Source organism: Perognathus longimembris, chromosome 16 (genome assembly GCF_023159225.1).
Source record: "Perognathus longimembris pacificus isolate PPM17 chromosome 16, ASM2315922v1, whole genome shotgun sequence".
Taxonomy (NCBI): Eukaryota; Metazoa; Chordata; class Mammalia; order Rodentia; family Heteromyidae; genus Perognathus; species Perognathus longimembris.
The window spans coordinates 45,639,368-45,657,641 of record NC_063176.1 but is presented as its reverse complement, the minus strand read 5'-3'; the positions used below and the strand labels follow the sequence as shown (position 1 = coordinate 45,657,641).

At 38.7% G+C, this 18,274-nt stretch overlaps 2 protein-coding genes across 2 annotated transcripts in view; one reads left to right on the top strand and one right to left on the bottom strand.

Moving 5' to 3' along the window:
• Positions 1-310: 310 nt before the first annotated feature.
• The window catches only part of Sepsecs (Sep (O-phosphoserine) tRNA:Sec (selenocysteine) tRNA synthase), a 31,795-nt gene continuing 13,831 nt past the window's right edge, over positions 311-18,274 (bottom strand). The window contains exons 7-12 of the mRNA XM_048364906.1: positions 16,975-17,104; positions 16,498-16,589; positions 5,137-5,230; positions 3,551-3,641; positions 1,336-1,629; positions 311-1,292 (exon numbers count right to left, since the gene is read on the bottom strand). Coding sequence (XP_048220863.1) covers positions 1,341-1,629; positions 3,551-3,641; positions 5,137-5,230; positions 16,498-16,589; positions 16,975-17,104 — 696 coding nt within the window. The 3' untranslated portion in view covers positions 311-1,292; positions 1,336-1,340. The remainder of the gene's footprint in view (positions 1,293-1,335; positions 1,630-3,550; positions 3,642-5,136; positions 5,231-16,497; positions 16,590-16,974; positions 17,105-18,274) is intronic.
• Positions 11,724-12,670, top strand: LOC125365047 (acidic leucine-rich nuclear phosphoprotein 32 family member B-like). The gene is given in 3 exon segments (XM_048364907.1): positions 11,724-11,950; positions 11,952-12,182; positions 12,184-12,670. Coding segments are annotated over 3 exon segments (780 nt in total). The 5' UTR covers positions 11,724-11,818; the 3' UTR covers positions 12,601-12,670.

Here is an 18,274-nt window from a genome sequence, read left to right as displayed (position 1 = left end):
CTCAAGTGGTAAAGTACAAGCCTTGAGAACAAAAGTTCAAAGACAGCACCCAGGCCCTGAGTTTAAACCCCTGGACCAGCAAAAACACAATTAACAGAAAAAAAAAATTACTGGCTAAAGCCAGTAAATCTGTAAATTTCAAACTCAAAAATGGGCAGAATGAAGAATACACTTGCATATCTTCCTATACCATATTCACTTCCTTAGCAAAAATAGGTCCCTAAATACACATATACCCAGGTGAACCAATACTGAGCAAAGGAATCAATAGAGAAAGGTTGCTTAAAACAAAATCAGTCTCACAATAAAGTTTCACTTGTCCAAATGGGAAAATGTACTAGTGCCATAGAGAACAAGATATAATGACAGGTTTAAAATGGTGATCCTGGTTATCACCAAAGCTTCTCCAGGCCATACAGTTCATAACATTTAAAGTAATGATCACCTTTGGAGAACAGTCATAGTTGTTTAACAACAGACACATTCTAGGATGCACAATTAGCTCATCCTGTAGTCGTGAGAACACCATGCATGTGCTAACACAAGCAAGATGGCCAACATGTCCCTAGGTGAAGTAAGCCCACCTCTGGCAGCACACAATTCTGATGCAGAGTAACTACAGTCAGAGTTACTCGGCAGCAATGACTTCGGTTTACTTCACAACTGTTTTAACCTCAGCACTGGTGCTGTGAGATTCTACTATGGAAACTTTCCTGGTGCAATGGAGGAAGCTGAGGGGTGCCACCGGCCTCCACCATTGTGACAACCAAACACAGCCTTAGATGTTGCCTGAAATAAGAACATCTGCTTCCGTGGAGAGCTGTTGCTTTTTGGTCTCAAGTGAAGTTTGTACCATGTCTCTGTTCCTTTAGGCACATGGAGATATCAGAACAAAGATCCAGTAAGAAGCATCATTAGAGAGAGATGGGTAAAGTCTGTGTGATGGGAGACATGAGTGGCGTGGGCGGGCTGGTGACTGTAGGAAGAAGCCCTCAACATTTCAGAGAATGACAGGGAACTTTATAGTCATTCTTAGTCAGAATGACCTACCATGTGATGTTTAATTGGCAAACATCCAAACAATTGTAAAAATGCTTGTTGTACATTACAACCTCTTAAGGATTATAAGGATTGAGGTGATCTAAGAATAAAAACCAGAGCAATTATAAATGGTCTATTCATTGGCTGAATATTCTCTATACTATGCAAACATCTATAGTATGGTCTGTAGACAGCCTGTCTGTTCTGCAGCTTCATCATTTCTTTCAAATTAGCAAAGACAAAAGAAAAAAAAACAAAACCAGATCCATCACACGTCAGAAAGAAGGACCCTACAGACCCTACGTGTCAAGAAGTACATTATCTAGCTTGAAAGCCACCTCTGCAGTCTTCACATCTTCTGTTTTGTCACAGTTGTCAATTCCAGATACATTGTTCTCCTTAGGTGGCTCCTTTCTTACTGTCTTTAAGCACTTGTCCAGTCTCTTTATGAACAGGTCCACATCCTGTGTCTTCATGCCGATGGCTGCTGCAGCATTGAGGTACGCACAGGGGTAGCTGTCTGCATGGCACATAAAGCCTCGGAAAGTGTAGCCACTCACAGTTTGCACAGACCCGAGAGGCACAGCCCTGCAAGGGAAAAGATTGATCCATTTAATGTGTCTGCTGCTGTGAGCAGAATGCTACCCAGAAACAAAAGGTATCTGTATTCCTAAGCCATCCATTTGCTGAAGCTGAGTCAGGACAATGGTTCAAGCTTACAATCCAAGCTACTTAGGAGACAGGGAGAGAAAGTTTGAAGTGGGAGGCAATCCAGACAAAAAGTCAGCAAGACCCAATCTCAAAAAAATAAGCCACGTAGGGTGGTTCACACTGTAATCCCAGCTATACAGGAGACATAGGTAGGAGGACCTAGGCAAATATGCAAGATCCTATCTGAAAAATAACCATAGCAAAAAATAAATAAATAAACAAACTAAAGGAAAGAAAAGAAAACAATAGCAACAAGAGGAAGGGCGAGAAGGGGAAAAGGAAGGACAGAAGAGGAAGGGAGGGAAGGAAAGAGGGAGGGAGAGAGGTAGGAAAAATGGCACAGAACATGACTCAAGTGGTAGAGCATCCGCCTAGCAAGTACAAGGCCCTGAGTTCAAATCCTAGTACCACACACCTCAAAATAAAAGAAGTTGAAAAGCAGGCATAAATCATGGCCTAACAAACCATGTTATCCTTAAGATGAAATTATATAGTACACTGCTATTTTACATCAAAAAGTCCTGTACAGTGATGACCATTTACTTATTATCTTCTATGGAAGAGCAAGAAGCTCTAGGAATCTCAAACACCTTTACTGGCTCTTCAAAGAAGTAGCAAGATTGTGCTGAATCTAGAATCTGATGTCACATATGTAAGTCAAGTCGCTTTGACCCATGTGGTCAGCGCTATGCAATGCAAGTTTGAAATGTTTAAAAAAGGAGATTAGTAGTATGAGGCATGATAGCACATGCCTGTAATTGCAGCTACAAGGGAGGCAATAGGTAAGATGATCACAGTCCACCGCTGGCCCTGGGCAAAAAACATGAGAATCCAGCCCCCCCAAAAAAAATAACTTAAAGCCAAAAAGGGCTGAGAGCATGGTTCAAGTGGTAGAGTGCCTGCATAAGTCAAGAGTGAGAGACAGGGAGAGGGGACTGAGTTTAAAATCTAGTACTGCCAATTAAAGAAAAAAATACCCTTTGATGAAAAATTTCTACCCTTTACTAGAATGAAATTCTTCAAGAGATGTAAAGACAAGTTTTTGTTTTGTTTTGTTTTTGTTGCCAGTCCTGGGGCGTGGACTTAGGGCCTGAGCACTGTCCCTAGCTTCTTTTTGCTCAAGGCTAGCACTCTGCCACTTGAGCCACAGCGCCCCTTCTGGCCATTTTCTATATATGTGGTGCTGGGGAATTGAACCCAGGGCTTCATGTATACAAGGCAAGCACTTTTGCCACTAGGCCATATTCCCAGCCCAAGACAAGTTTTGAGTAAGAAATGTTCTTTGACGTTATTTCTCTTCCATCTCATCAAATATATGATTCATTGTATGCCATGCATTTATAAAAGAAAACACAATAGGTACTTCTAAGGCAGTACTTGGTCAAGAATTGCATAACCCTTTTAGTTTAGAAAGCAGCATTTCCTTAACCTTTTTACTTAAATTCAGAATGAAGATGATTTGTTTCTGATATCATGGGGAGACATCACTGAAGATCATTTAATAAAGGACATAAAATTAAAATTAAGTGAAAATCTCTATCAAGAGATAATGAATCTGCCCATCTGTCTGTCTCCTACAACAAATAATATTTATATCTTTCTGTGACTGTCAGTCATAAAACATCCGTAAGTGGGTGGAGAATAGTCCCATAGGTCCTCGATTTCAACGTCCTTTTACTCCACAACGAACTCCGGGTAGAGATCACTATGAACTTTGGGGATCCTTGTTGAGGAGAGGTGCTTTATTAGAGTTAACTCTAAAGGCAAATAAACCAAAGTCTTTTCTAAACATCCTTACCTGGCTCCAGAAACCTGCCTGGTAAAAAGCATCGAGCCAAGCTGAGTGACGGCCTTGTCGTGGCGCTCATCTAGTGTTTTAAGTGTCACAGCTAGGAAGGAAAAAGTGTCAAAAAGTCTCAATAAGCTTTAGTTCATTAGCACAAACATCACTCAAAGACAAATAACAACAGAGTTTACTCTTCATTCACTGGCAAGGAGCCCATGATCAGATTCATGTTCTTAAAAATTACAGCAGTGATGTTTGCTATCAGACAAAACATACATTTGTGTACATTAATATGTTCAGAATTAGGAACAGAATTTTCCTATCACCTAGAAATGTTATCTCTGCAGTTAAATTGAGCCATGACATGACCAGTGTGGCTATTTATTCCAATTCAACCAAACCAAACTGTGTGTGTGTGTCTGTGTGTACATATATGTGTATGTATATACATGTATACATATATGACTGAATCAGATCAACATCTGCATATGGAAACAGAAATTACCATTGGGAGACTGAGTGGTAAACTGCAATCTGTACACACCACCAATATCATAGCTATCCTTTACTGAAGACTGACTTCCCATGCTACTTACTGACTTTCCATTTCACAAACATAATCTCCACCTAGCTTCTAATAATTATGTATATGATGGATCATTATTGCTATTTTAGAGGTAGCAATACGGTTAGAGGCTAGGACACGACAATTAATTCTTTCCCTACCCAGTGTCACATCTGTACACTGGGATGGCTTTTATTATGTAAGAAACGCATTTCAGCTATAGTGATTCACTGTTCTCAGATATATGGAAAATACAAAACATGTATTTCATATATCCAAATTAAGAGGTAATTATGCTGATTTTTAAGCTAGTTAAGGGTGTAAAAGCTAATGTTCATATTATCATTTTAATAGCTCTTGAATTATATGTCAAAATATACAGTCCTTATATAAAAAAGGCAAATTATACTAAACACAGAGTTCTCTAACATGTGCAGCTAAAGAAAATACGCTGTAATACTACCATCAGCCCCATGATAATTACTTATAGAGTTCTTACTGGTGACATAGGCATTTGAGCTAGAAACATGATGTAAGTTATTTATTACATATTCATTCTACTTAATATTGATTCTGAGTCTTTCAGTAGATAAATTTTATCTTAGAAAAAACATTAAAACATTTCTAAAGGTTAACTTTTTCAATTTACAAATCAATACTGGGATGAATTTATAAATATCATTATAGCCGGTGCTAGTGGCTCATGCCTATAATCTTAGCTACTCGGGATGCTGGGATCTGAGGACATGGTTTAAAGCTACCTTGGGCCAAAAAAGTCTGTGAAACTTTTATCTCCAATTAACCAGTAAAAAGGAAAAAAAAAGCCAGAAATGGAGTTCTGGCTTAAGTGGCAGAGCACCAGCCTTGAGCAAAAAAGTTCAGGGACGGTGTCTAGGTCCTGAGTTCAAGCCCCATGATAGGCACATACACAAAAAATGTAACATGAAAGAGTTCTCTCTTTTTCTATAAATACCAACTTCCTCCTAGAGTGGGATAAGAAATACTGCTTTTCTTTCATTAAGGAAAAAGTTACCTAATGATATGGGGTTATGGGGCGTTTGCAGCAGTCTTTCATTGTGGGCTTCTGACAACTTATTCAGCTGGCTGGACAAATAGGAAAACATTTCCTGCAATAACAAAATGTCATAAGTTAAAATAACCAAATAAACACTGTAAACCCACGGGTATTTTCTTTCATTTATTTTAGATGAGGTCTCATTATATTATGCCAGCTGAGAATTTTTGATCCTCCCAAGTAGCTGGGATTGGAGGTATGTTCCACTACACTAGCCAAGAGCTATCACTTGAATCCAAGAAGCCATCAATCTCACCTATGGACATAGGAGTGGCACACCAAATGATTTCTCTGCCTACTCTTCTATCTCTGTACAGTCTACACAGATGCCAGCGTGGTTTTCCAAAAGCAAGAGCTTGCATTCTGTCAAGACTTTCCCTTGTAACTACAAAAAACACTCTTTAGCTCTTAAGGCCCCACATATGACTCAACCACCAAACCCAATTGCGTGATTGTTATTCCCCGCCCCCACCTGCCTAGCCCTACTTCCAGCCATTTTATCTGAGCTTCTTCCAGTGACAAGAAGAAATCTTCTCCCCTGACAGAGTCATAGTTACTGACAGCTTCAGTAAGCCTGACAGTTGTGGATCTTCACTTTTTGAATGTAAAAAGAACCAATTTATTTAATGATCTATCAATGATATTGTATATTTTTGGCATTTCTAAGGATCAATTTTACAAAAAAAAAAACAAAAACCTAAAACTGAAATAAACAGAGAAATTAAGGAGGCAACTGTCATCCTTTTCAGAAATAGGGGGAAAAAAGCTGCTAGTAGCATCATTTCTTTCCTTCCTTCCTTCCTTCCTTCTTCTTTTTTTTGGGGGGGGGCAATTCTGGGGCTTGGACTCAGGGCCTAAGCACTGTCTTTCTGCTCTAGGCTAGCACTTTTACCCCTTGAGCCACACAGTGCCACTTCCAGCCTTTTCTCTGTTAATGTGGTACTGAGGAACTGAACCCAGGGTTTCATGCATACAAGTCAAGCACTCTACCGCTAAGCCACATTCCCAGCCCCATCATTTCTTAATACAAAAGATTTACTGGCTGAGACCAATATTCCAATGCTCCAGAAAATGGAACATTAAGTAAACATATGGAATTTTTAAAAGCAACAATTTTTCAAAGCAATTAGAGCAAATCATGTTTTAGTTCTCAATCTGTGTTAATAAAGGATAAAATTCACAGGTTTCGTGAAAATTCTTAATTATTATATTAAAATATCTAGCTTATTACATTTAATGCTTATTACTGTAAGTGAACTGAACACCTCGGGGGAAAGGGTAAGGGGGAGGGGGGAGGGGGGTATGAGGGACAAGGTAACAAACAGTACAAGAAATGTATCCAATGCCTAACGTATGAAACCGTAACCTCTCTGTACATCAGTTTGATAATAAAAACTTAAAAAAAATAAAATAAATGCTTATTACTTTCTTTTAACATAGCTATATATCTCATTCAGATAACAAATGCTGTTTTTCTTCATCTATACTATTCCTTAATATCCTAAGTGGCATCGGTCTATCTAATTCTCCCTTATATTCAAATTCATCAAGCTCTCATTAGCAGAAATAAATCTGATAATCTGAGAGCCAGGCAATGCTTTTTATAGACACCTAGCTTGCATATCTAATAGCAAAACTATCTCCACTCTTCATTTACCCTTAAGCATATCTTGAGCGTATATTGTTGAAGCAAAGTTTTATGTATTTCAGTGGTGAAGACCAATTTAAAATAATTTTCTCTCCAGTTTGGCTGACACATTATGTGGCCAGGAACCTGATGAGTACTTAATTTGTACTGGAGTTAGCTATTCTGAAAAAGAAAGTGGAAATGTTTCTTTAGCAACACCCCTAGAGGGTGCTTTTAAAGTTAGTGATGCATGCACAGCTATTAGAAAACTGATTTGGTCCAATGTTCAGTTTCTAATATTTTAATAAACTAGTTTAAATTAGCTCTGTTAAGTACTTGCTAAGGCCACTAGAATTCAGGGTGCTGTTTTGCTTGTTTTTTGAGACAGTCTACACAGCCCAGGCTGCCCTTGAACTACAGATCCTCCTCCATCAGCCAAGCACCAACTACAAGCACCAACTACCACAACCAACTAGAATTGAGTAACTGAATTTAACTGTAGCTCTTAACAGGACAGAAATCTTTACGAAGATAATAGTAAGATAACAAAATCTCATGTATCACTAGCTGGGAATAATTAGGTAAAAGAAAAATGTTTTTGAATCAAGTTCACATTTAATAGCAAATATGTATAGTATCTCTTACTCTGTGTAAAGGTTTACATTAAGTAAACCAATAAGCAATGAAGGTTTAAGTATCTTAAAGAGCAATGCACTAAATTCTATAATATTCCATGTATTAATGTCCTAAATGTCCTATTAATATCGCTACATCTTAAAAATATCTTTCAGGAGATTGTACTGCATCGTACACTAATACTTAGCTAAGCAATTTTTTACCTGATATATTAAAGGTACTACAGAACTTGCACTATTTTTTTTTGCTACAGTTAAATCTATAACTGACATTTATTATAAAATAGTTCTGTGTAGGAAGAAATTTATAAGCAACCCAAGTAAATGTATATAGAAAGATCTTACTTAAAAGAAATGAAATATTATTGATTTTCTATGTCCTTTGTGCTGTATTTAACTTAATTTTAAAACTTTCACTAGAGATAAACTGAACTATATACCCAAATGCTAATGTCAGCTATATTTTTTAGAATAAAAATACAAAACTTTACACCACAGTTCAAGATGTTAATGGAAAAGAAGTTGAGTTATATTAAGCATTATCTTTCACATGGCCTTTTGCAAGCTATTTGTAGTCAAGAAACATAACATCTTGACAATCTCTCCCTAGACTCTGAAAATGTGCATAATTCAGTAAATTTTAAAGGAAAAAGATCTTATGTAATCAGCTTCATATTACAGGTTAAGATGAAAATGGTATTCTATATATTATTCCAATCTATCCTATAAGGTGGGTAAGAAAGTAAAGACAACCCTAACAAGCAAGCTGTTTCAGTAATAGCCTGAATAGATGGATGGATGACACTGAAGGAACATGCTCATACACACAGAAATCCACATTTGAGGAAAACAGAACTAAATGTCCCTCCCCAACTATGGCCAGTGCCAAGGATCCATGTACACTATGCAGGCCTTGGCACTATGTTCAAGATGATGAGGCCCCATCTCCTGGCCTGATATCCAATGTTTTCAGGGGATTCAATGACTCTAGTTTTAGAGCTATAAATCTTCTAATGTCTCCAAACTTAGCTCTGTTACAGGACACTGAAGTTATAAGTCTGGTGTACTTTAAGAACTTCATTTGTCCTCTAAGCTTCGGTTCACAAATTCTAGCTGCTGGAGCAGCCACTTGGCTGTCATTCTTCTTCTGCACTTGTCCAATTCAGCAGATATTTGCAACAATAAATGATTACCTGCCGCCCTGTTCAGGAAAGCATACTTCTAAAAAGAAAGCTGAGCAGAATAATGGTCTTCTCTAGCTACAAAACAGAAGTGAGGCTCAACTTCTAAGACTGGTCTTTCTTTTTGCATAGGGAAACACAAAGAAACAACCTCTTGCATTTTAACCTCCTTTCTTAAAGGACTCTTCCGTTAAACTCCTGGTCATTTCTCCTCCTTATGAAGCAGATGTGCTGATCAGGAAGGGGCTAAGGGCAAAGAGGCTCAATTCTCATACAAAGTTCTACTCTCTCTGATCCTTTCACCCTTCCAAAAGGAAGGCTTCAGAAGGAATGACTTCAAGCTGAGTTCTTGTCTGCCTCTACTAAGGAAAAGATAAAGCCTTTTCTGAAAAGATAGAGCTACATGAAATAACCTCTAAAAATATCATTGTGGTGAATAAGGGCACAGAATCAAAAGGAATCTGAAGTTTTCCTTTCACACTCTTTTTTTAGTATACATAGCACCAAATATAAAAAGCAGCTCTCAGTGATGGTATATAAATAGTTCTGGCTGGAGCAAAATAGCTTTGCCTCAGCTTCTCCAGAGCTGAACCAATAAACTATCACGATTAAATTTCCACAGTTCAAAAGCAAGTCCACCTAAACAAAAAAGGCTTCTGCAACAAATCCAATAAAAAAACAATATTTATGCTACAGATATGCAATTATGGTTTATGGAGGACATCCACATTTTTTAACAGAAGATCTATTGAATGAAGTTGTTATAGAGCAAAGATGAATTTACTTACAATGATGGAATTCTCAAAGTATCACTTTAATATTTTGGAAATTTATTCTGATAGATGGTCTCAGTTCTAAGTAACTTCTCCATGTACAATTTTAAGTAAAACCAATTAGCACATTGGAGAACCTCTGGGGTTTTAAATATCTCTACTTGGGAGGATCACAAGATCAATCATTTTCTATGGCTCTCCTGTCTGAGTAACTGCATGCAGTGTGAAGACACAAGCACACAAGCTTCAGCTTCATACTGACTGGGGTTAAAGCAGTCCTGGTACCAGATACAAAATGATCTTGCTCTGAGTACTACATGAAATAATGAATATCACGAATCTGGCACAGATCCTGGCATACAGCAGACATTCAGAAAAATGTCAGCTCCCTCCCCACTGACTTTGATGTTAGCCTCGAAGAGCTTTTAGGATAAAAATAAACAAACAAAACACCCAGGGCTGGGGATGTAGCTCAGTGGTAAAACATATGCTTATTGGCATGCACAGGGACCTGAGTTCAATCCCCAGCACGCATGTAGACACACACAGGACTTCTATAGACATGTACCAATTCACTGCAGCCATAATGCGATTCTTATCCTAGTCCTTAATTGCCCCTCCCTTCTACATATACCCAAATAAAGGAAAGAACAAAGTTCTGATGTTACAGAGGTGCCTTTTAACATGGTGAAGGAGCCATCTAATTCATGAATAGCAGTGAACATAAAATTTCCCCTATAGTGTTTCCTCAATGATAATCAAGTGCTCATGAAAAGCAGAGCTGTGTTGCCTGCTGATCCATTCGCTGACTAAGCTATGTATTCCTGCAAGAGACTCTCAAACAAAGTATATATATTTTCATTCAAGCAAAGTAAATACATACATTCATGGACATCTGAAAGCACCTACAAGCAACTGAAAATCTTAAAGTCAAATATTAAGTACCAAAAGACAAAATAACAAAGACACAGAAGTACTCTTATGATTCCAAAAGATACAACAAGTTCAACAAGGAATGTACTCACTACCTTATGTATGTAACTGTAACCCCTCTGTACATCACCTGGACAATAAAATTAAATTTAAAAAAATATTCCAAAAGATGACAGATACCAAGCATACTGTCTCATGCCTGGAATCCTAGCTAGTTGGGAGGCTGAGCTGAGGAGGACTACAGTTCAAGGCCAGCTTAGGCAGAAAAGTTTGCAAGACCCCTTCTAAACCCATCTGGGCACAGTGGAGCATGGTTACCACCCCAACTTTGTGAGGAGATGAGACTGGGAAAACTATATAGTTCTAGGCCAGTGGGGAGCAGAAAAGCCTGAGAAACTCCACCTTGGTGGAGCTGGGGGTGATACTGCATGCCTTTCATCCCAGCTACGACCTGAAGCCTAAAATAGGCAAGTGGTGGTCTAGGTGCAAGTCTGGAAGCAAGCAAGTACTTATCTGAAAAATAACCAGCACAAAAAAGCACTGAAGGCAAAGCTCACTGGTAGAGGTAGACTTGGCTCAAATCCTTAAGTTCAAACCCCAGTACACCCACCAAAAAAGACAGCACTCGTATCAACAATTCCAAAATCTTGAGGCAAGAAAATTAGGCAGGAATATTCTCAAAGCCACAATGACTGTTCTTTATAACAGATTGTCATCAATTTAACTCATTTGTTTCCACAAATCCTCAACTATATCTATGTATATATCTGATGTCTCCAAAAGAACATTAAATTCATAAAGGAAGCTCGGTGCCAGTGGCTCACACCTAGAATCTCAGTTACTCAGGAGGCTGAGACCTGAAGATAGCAATTAGAAGCCAGTCCAAGCAGAAAATTCTGCAAGCTTACATCTCCAATTAACCAGCAAAATGCACCAGCCACGTATGCACGCACACATGGGGAACCCATGACCTGGAAAACGCATAGTGTGTGTGTGTCCCGGGTTGGTCTTACATGAGGACAGGAGCTTTTGTCAAAAAAAAAAGTGTCAGCCATGACCAATAAAGCCAAGCCAGGGCACAAGGCCCTGAGTTCAAGCCCTAGTACTATTCTTTCTAATTTCCATAGAACTTTTCACCTTCATGCAAATGTTACAATTTATGGATTATGCTATTTCTTTACTGCTGGTATCCCCAATATGTGAAGTAACCAGCCCTATACAAGCATCTCTCTCTCTCTCTCTCTCTCTCTCTCTCTCTCTCTCTCTCACACACACACACACACACATGATACATGATCAATAAATACCTAGTAAATTAAAGGTGCACTTCATTAAACTCAACTTCTATGCTCAACTTTACATATTTTCAGTTAAAAGAAAAACAAACTAGGCAGACCCCTTCCGACGGCCTTCGCCGCGCAGGCCGGGACGCCTCTCCCCCCTCCGCCCCCGCCACGGAAAGTTAAGTTTGAAGAGGGGGGACGAGGGAACATGGACATGAAGAAAAGGATCCACCTGGAGCTGAGGAACCAGACCCCGGCCGCCGTTCGAGAACTTGTCTTGGACAATTGCAAATCAAATGATGGAAAAATTGAAGGCTTAACAGCTGAATTTGTGAACTTAAGAGTTCCTCAGTTTAATAAATGTAAACTTGATTGCAGTTTCAAATCTCCCCAAGCTACCTAAATTGAAAAAGCTTGAGCTCAGTGAAAATAGGATCATGGGAGGTCTGGACATGTTAGCAGAAAAACTTCCAAATCTCACACATCTAAACTTAAGTGGAAATAAACTGAAAGATATCTGCACATTGGAACCTTTGAAAAAGTTAGACTGTCTGAAAAGCCTGGATCTGTTCCAACTGTGAGGTCACTAACCTGAATGACTACCAAGAGAGTGTCTTCAAGCTCTTGCCCCAGCTGACCTACCTGGATGGCTATGACAGAGATGACCAGGAGGCCCCAGACTCAGATGCAGAAGTAGATGGTGTGGATGAAGAGGAGGACGATGAAGAAGGAGAAGATGAGGAGGATGAAGAGGATGAAGACGGTGAGGAGGAAGACTTTGATGAAGAAGAGGATGAAGATGAAGACGAAGATATAGAAGGGGAAGAAGATGAAGATGAAGTCAGTGGTGAGGAAAAAGAATTTGGACATGATGGAGAAGTCGATGAAGATGAAGAAGATGAGGATGAAGATGAGGATGAAGATGAGGAAGAAAGTGGGAAAGGTGAAAAGAGGAAGAGAGAGACAGATGATGAAGGAGAAGATGATTAAGACCCTGATAAATCTGCAAAACCAGAACTGTTCAGTATTGGTTGGACTGCTCATGGATTTGGTAGCTGTTTAAAAAAAGGTAGCTGTGATACAAACCCCAGGACACCCACCCACCCAAAGAGCCAAAGAATAGTTCCTGTGACATTCTGCCTTCCTCTCTTTAGTCCCTCTTGGTAATCCACTAAGCTTGGGGACTTGGCCTCAACAAAATTGTAAGCGCTGTTAGGTTTTCATGTAAGACTCTTGCTGTAGTGTGGATAGCTGTGATTGGTGAGTCAGCCCTCTGTGGCTACCAGTTACACCAAGATTGTAACAGCATTTTTACTTTCTGTACAACAACAACAACAAAAAAGCTTTTTAAATAAAATCTTAACATTAAAAAAAAACAAAAGAAAAACAAACTAGTCCCTACTTTACACCATACTATGTTAAGTGGGCTTTGTCATTCTTCAAGGCCAAGACAGACTGATGTAAGGGTTGATGAAACTGAAGAGAACATTGACTTGAAAAAAAGATTTCCAACTTGGAAAATATCTGTGTGTGTGTGTGTGTGTGTGTGTGTGTGTGTGTGTGTGTGTACATTGACTCGAAAGACAAATTTCCAACTTGGAAAATGTCTGGTGTATGTGTGTGTGTGTGTGTGTGTGTGTGTGTGTGTGTGCGCGCACGTGCATGCATGCTGGTCACAAGGCTTGAACTCAGGGCCTGGGTGTTGTCCCTGAGCTTTTTTGTTGTTGTTGTTCAAGGCTGGCACTCTACTACTTGCATCACAGCTCCATTTCTGGCTTTTTGGTAGTTTATTGGAGATAAGACTTTCATCGCTGGGCACCACTGGCTCACACCTGGAATCCTAGACAGGTAAAAGGCTGAGATCTGAGGATCATGGTTTGAAGCCAACCCAGGCAGAAGAGCCAATGAGACTCTTATCTTCAATAAACTACAAAGAAAAAGCCAGAAGTGGTACTATGGCTGAAGTGACAGAGCAGTAGCCTTGAACACAAAAAGGCTCAGGGACTGGCAAAAAAAAAAAAAAAAAAAAAAAAAACAACTGGGCTGGGGATATGGCCTAGTGGCAAGAGTGCTTGCCTTGTATACATGAGGCCCTGGGTTCAATTCCCCAGCACCACATATACAGAAAATGGCCAGAAGTGGCGCTGTGGCTCAAGTGGTAGAGAGCTAGCCTTGAGCAAAAAGAAGCCAGGGACAGTGCTCAGGCCCTGAGTCCAAGCCCCAGGACTGGCAAAAAAAAAAAAAAAAAAAAAAACTTTCATGAACTTTCTTGCCTGGGATGGCGTCAAACTGTGACTGTAAGATGTCAGCCTCCTAAGAAGCTGGGATTATAGGTGTGAGCTACCTACCAGTGCCCAGCAAAATATCTGATTTCTAAACTGTAGACATGCTTTACTATGTCCAAAGCCCAGGAAACAACTTTTTATTATTTTATTTTAATTATTTTATTTTATTATTTATTTTAATAAATATATTTTACAGTCTTAGACAGGGAAATAAAGAAATAAAACCTGCAGGTTCAAGAAAGACAGCTAGTTACAAGAGAGCCAAGACCCACTGGCACCTGAAATAACCCAACTTTCAGGTAGACAGAGGACAGATTTTCTGTGTATAGAAATCATCTCATGCCTCTGATCATATACAGTTCTGCAAAGACCTGCCTTCTCTTGGCTATGACATCTATGACTATGATTATTTTTAGAAATTTATAAAGATAATTTTATCCTTACTGTATAAACCTCTGTTGCCAGGTTGACTGAGATTAGAAAAATTTCAAGTGTCCATTCTATGAATTTTAACAAACTTAACAGCCATGAAACCATTTCCACTGTTGAGATATGAAATAGCTCACCATGCCCAAAAAGTCTCCTCTTCCACTTCTAATCTCGGGACCATTGATCGTTGTCCTATCCCTATATTTTTGTCTTTTCCAAGACTGCAGCATGTAAGTAAAACCATGCAATATGGAGTCTTTCAGTTGGGCTGATTTCATTTATCATTATGCATGTGAGAGTCATTATTTTGTTGCATATGTCAGTGGTTTGTTCCTTTTTATTGCTGAGTAAAGATGTACCAGTTTGTTTATCTACTCATCAGATGATAGATTTTTGGGTTGTTTCCAGGTTTGGGCAATTATGAGCAGAATCATTATAAACATTCGTATATATAGATTTTTATAGACTTAAGCTTTCTTTCATTCTCTTGAGTAAAACAGCTAGGAGTAGGATGGCTACTTTATATGGTAAGTATAAGTTTAACTTTGTAAGAAACTGCCAGAGAGTATTCCAGAATGGCTGTACTACTTTAAATTCCTATCAGCAATATGTATGGATTCAACTTGAAAGAATTCCAACTAGCATTTAGCATTGTCAGGGTATTTTTTAGGTTTCTGCCTTTTTTAAACATTAACACTTCCAATAAGTATGTAGTGGTATCATACCACTCTAATTTGCATATCCCTAATGACTATTTAAGCTCCTTGTCCATAAAATAAATTAGTAGGGGGAAGAGGACTGGGGTAAAATGGCACAAAAATTTTAAACTTCTATTATGTATTCATCATAAAGTTGTCAGAGGATCTGTGCAATAATTATTTTAAAATATGTAAAGTAGATCTTAGGGACTGCTAATAAGTACCATAACATTATATACATATAAAAACTGTATCAGGGGCCCTGACTCTTCCAGACAGTGGTGAGTAAAACACTAATCTAACCTTCCCTGCTAACACTCCTCCATCTACAATTGTGGAATTATTCTGATTTAAACTAGTTTTAATGTGCTAGAGACAGAAGTCCAGTTTGTTTGTTTTAAGAGACAGGGGCTTTGTCACGCTGCTCTGGCTGGCCTCAAACTCCTGGGCTTAAGCAATCCTAATATTCCAGCATCCCAAGAGGCTGAACTACAAGTACACACCAGCATGTCTTTTCTTTTCATAGTCAATATAATCAATGAGTTCAGCATTCTAACAATAACAAAGAAGAAAAACTATTTTAGGAGGATCATCTAATTAACTTCTGCCTGATTGTTCCTTCTGTGATGGACATCTCACAACTAAATTTTTGTTATTGTTATTGTTTTGTTTGTTTGTTTTGGCTAGGCAGGTACTCTACTACTTCAGCCACAACAACAGCCCTTCTTGATTCAATTATTTTCCAGATAGGATCTGGCACTTGTACTTGGAGCCAGCTTTGGACCTCAATCCTCCTACTTACCCCTCCCATATATCTGGGATTCTATTTTGTTAGATGGGGATCTTAATAAATTTTTGTCCAGGGTTGGCCTAGAACCACAGTCCTTCTGATCTATTCCTCTCAAAATGATGGGATTATAGGCATAAGACATCATACCTGGCCCAAAATAAACCTTTAGCCTTCCAAAACCTAAACAGAAAATCTATTTCTCTTTAAGAACCTCTATCTTTATGTGATTAATTTTAACTAATAAGAATCTCTGGCTTGGGTGCCAGTGTCTCACACCTATAATCCTAGCTACTTAGGAGGCCGAGATCTAAGGATTGTGATTTGACCACCAGCCAGGCAGAAAAGTCCTCTTAACTCCAATAAACTACTCAGAAAAAAGCCAGAGGTGGCACTGTGGCTCAAGTGATAGAGTGCTAGCTTTAAACACAAAGAGGCTCAGAAACAATTCCCAGGCCCAAGTTCAACCCAAGAATAGAAAAAAAAAAAATCTCTGATGCACGAGATTATCAAAGAAATCAATCAACCCACCAATCAACATTCCTCAAGTATTCCTCAGAATACCTGAAGAGACAAGATGACTAATTGAAAATCAGATCTAAGTAAATCCCCTAGCATCACATAAGCATAGACATTTGGAGCACTGTTCTAGTCAGGAACATTATTTTACACCTACAGGGGAACTTACCTTTCTTTCCTTTAACAGCTTCTTATAGCCATTTGATCCAAGTGATAACAAAGTAATAAGGACATCTAAAGAAGGAGAAGCTGAAGCTCTTCCTGAAATAAAGATGGGCATGTTACATTAAAAGGATGGGTATGAGGAGACTTTTTAGAAATTAAATTTTGTGTGCATGTGCTGGTCCTAGAGCTTGAACTCAGAGCCTAGATGCTGTCCTTGAGTGGTAGACACTTAAGCCACAGCTCCACCTCCAGCTATCTCTTTTTTATGGTTAACTGGAGATAAGAATCTCAAGGACTTTCCTCCCCATGCTGGCTTCAAACCACAATCCTAAGATCTCAGCATCCTGAGTAGTTAGGATTGCAGGTATGAGCTACCAGGGCCTGGCAACATTAAGGTTTTTTTTTTTAAACACAGAAACCTATGTATAAATAGATTTTTGTTTGTAGCTACTTTTTCTGAGGAACAGAAACATTTATTTACCTGGATACATCTTGCTGATTTCCTGGATGAAGGACTCATTAAAGCCAGCAATTATAGCGCCACCTACTGGAACCATAAAATTTTTGTCCAAACTCTGAACGAAAGCATCTATTCTACCAACCCGAGCTCCCTAGAATCAAATGACATGTAGTATTTCATATTAGTTGCCAGGATAAAAAACAACTGCTATTAACAAATAAGCATCACAACAAAAATAAATCTTTTAGGTGAAGGCTTTGTTAATTAGCTTAATATGTTTCACTACACATATTTTTCAAAACATCCTACCATGCACTATAGATCTAACAGCTTAATTTACCAGTAAAACAATGCATAGAAACTGAGCACTGGTGGCACAGTCTATAATTCTAGCTACTCAGGAGGCTGAGATCTAGAGGATGGAGGATCCATACTAACTGGGCAGAAAAGTATGCCAGACTCCATCTGTAGCTAGCCATCAAAAAGCCAGACTAGAGGTGTGGCTCAAGTGGCAGAACATCAGCAACTAAGCAACAAAGCCAAATGAGCTCAAGACCTTGAGTATCAGCCCAGTATCAGCAAAAACTAAAATAAAACAAAAAAAGGCATAGAAATAAAAAACAGATCAAATATTGTTATTTTCTTTGTGTGCACTGTTTTTCGGTATTAAACCATGCTTTGAAATGGTGCTCCTCGTATACAGAACTGGGTAGTACACAATGCTTACACACATTAACCATCAATCTTCACAACAACCCTATGAAGTGGACAGGTTTTCATTATCCGTTTAAGTGGGAATTTTACTGAAACAGAGCTCTCTACTTTATACCTGGACTAAGAGAGAATGGATTTCCCATACCTCTCCTCTGTGATCTTTTAATTGACAATAAATGTCCAGAGTGACTCCTGCAACTATTAAGCAGTGAGTTCAAGAGTGGTTACAATAGACCATAGCCAACCAAGTTAGCAAATAGATATTTAAGTGCCTTCATTTGATGCTTGGACAATCTACTGTCTTGTCTTTTTTCCAGTTTGTTTCATTTTTGCAGGGCTGGTGACAGACTCTAAGGTCTCCTGCATGTTAGGAAAATTCCCAGACTCTCAGCCTACTACCACTACCACTACCACTGACACTATGAACAAGCTCTCCCGCCACCCCTCAGATAACAAAAGCAAAACCTTATTTTTAACATCAACTAATGGAAATTTTATTTGTGTACTCGTGGTAATTCCAAAGCAATGTTTCTACATAACTCATATCCCTTAATGCTACAATCTTCGATGATCTCATTCCACTGCAAATGAACTTCCAATGAAGATT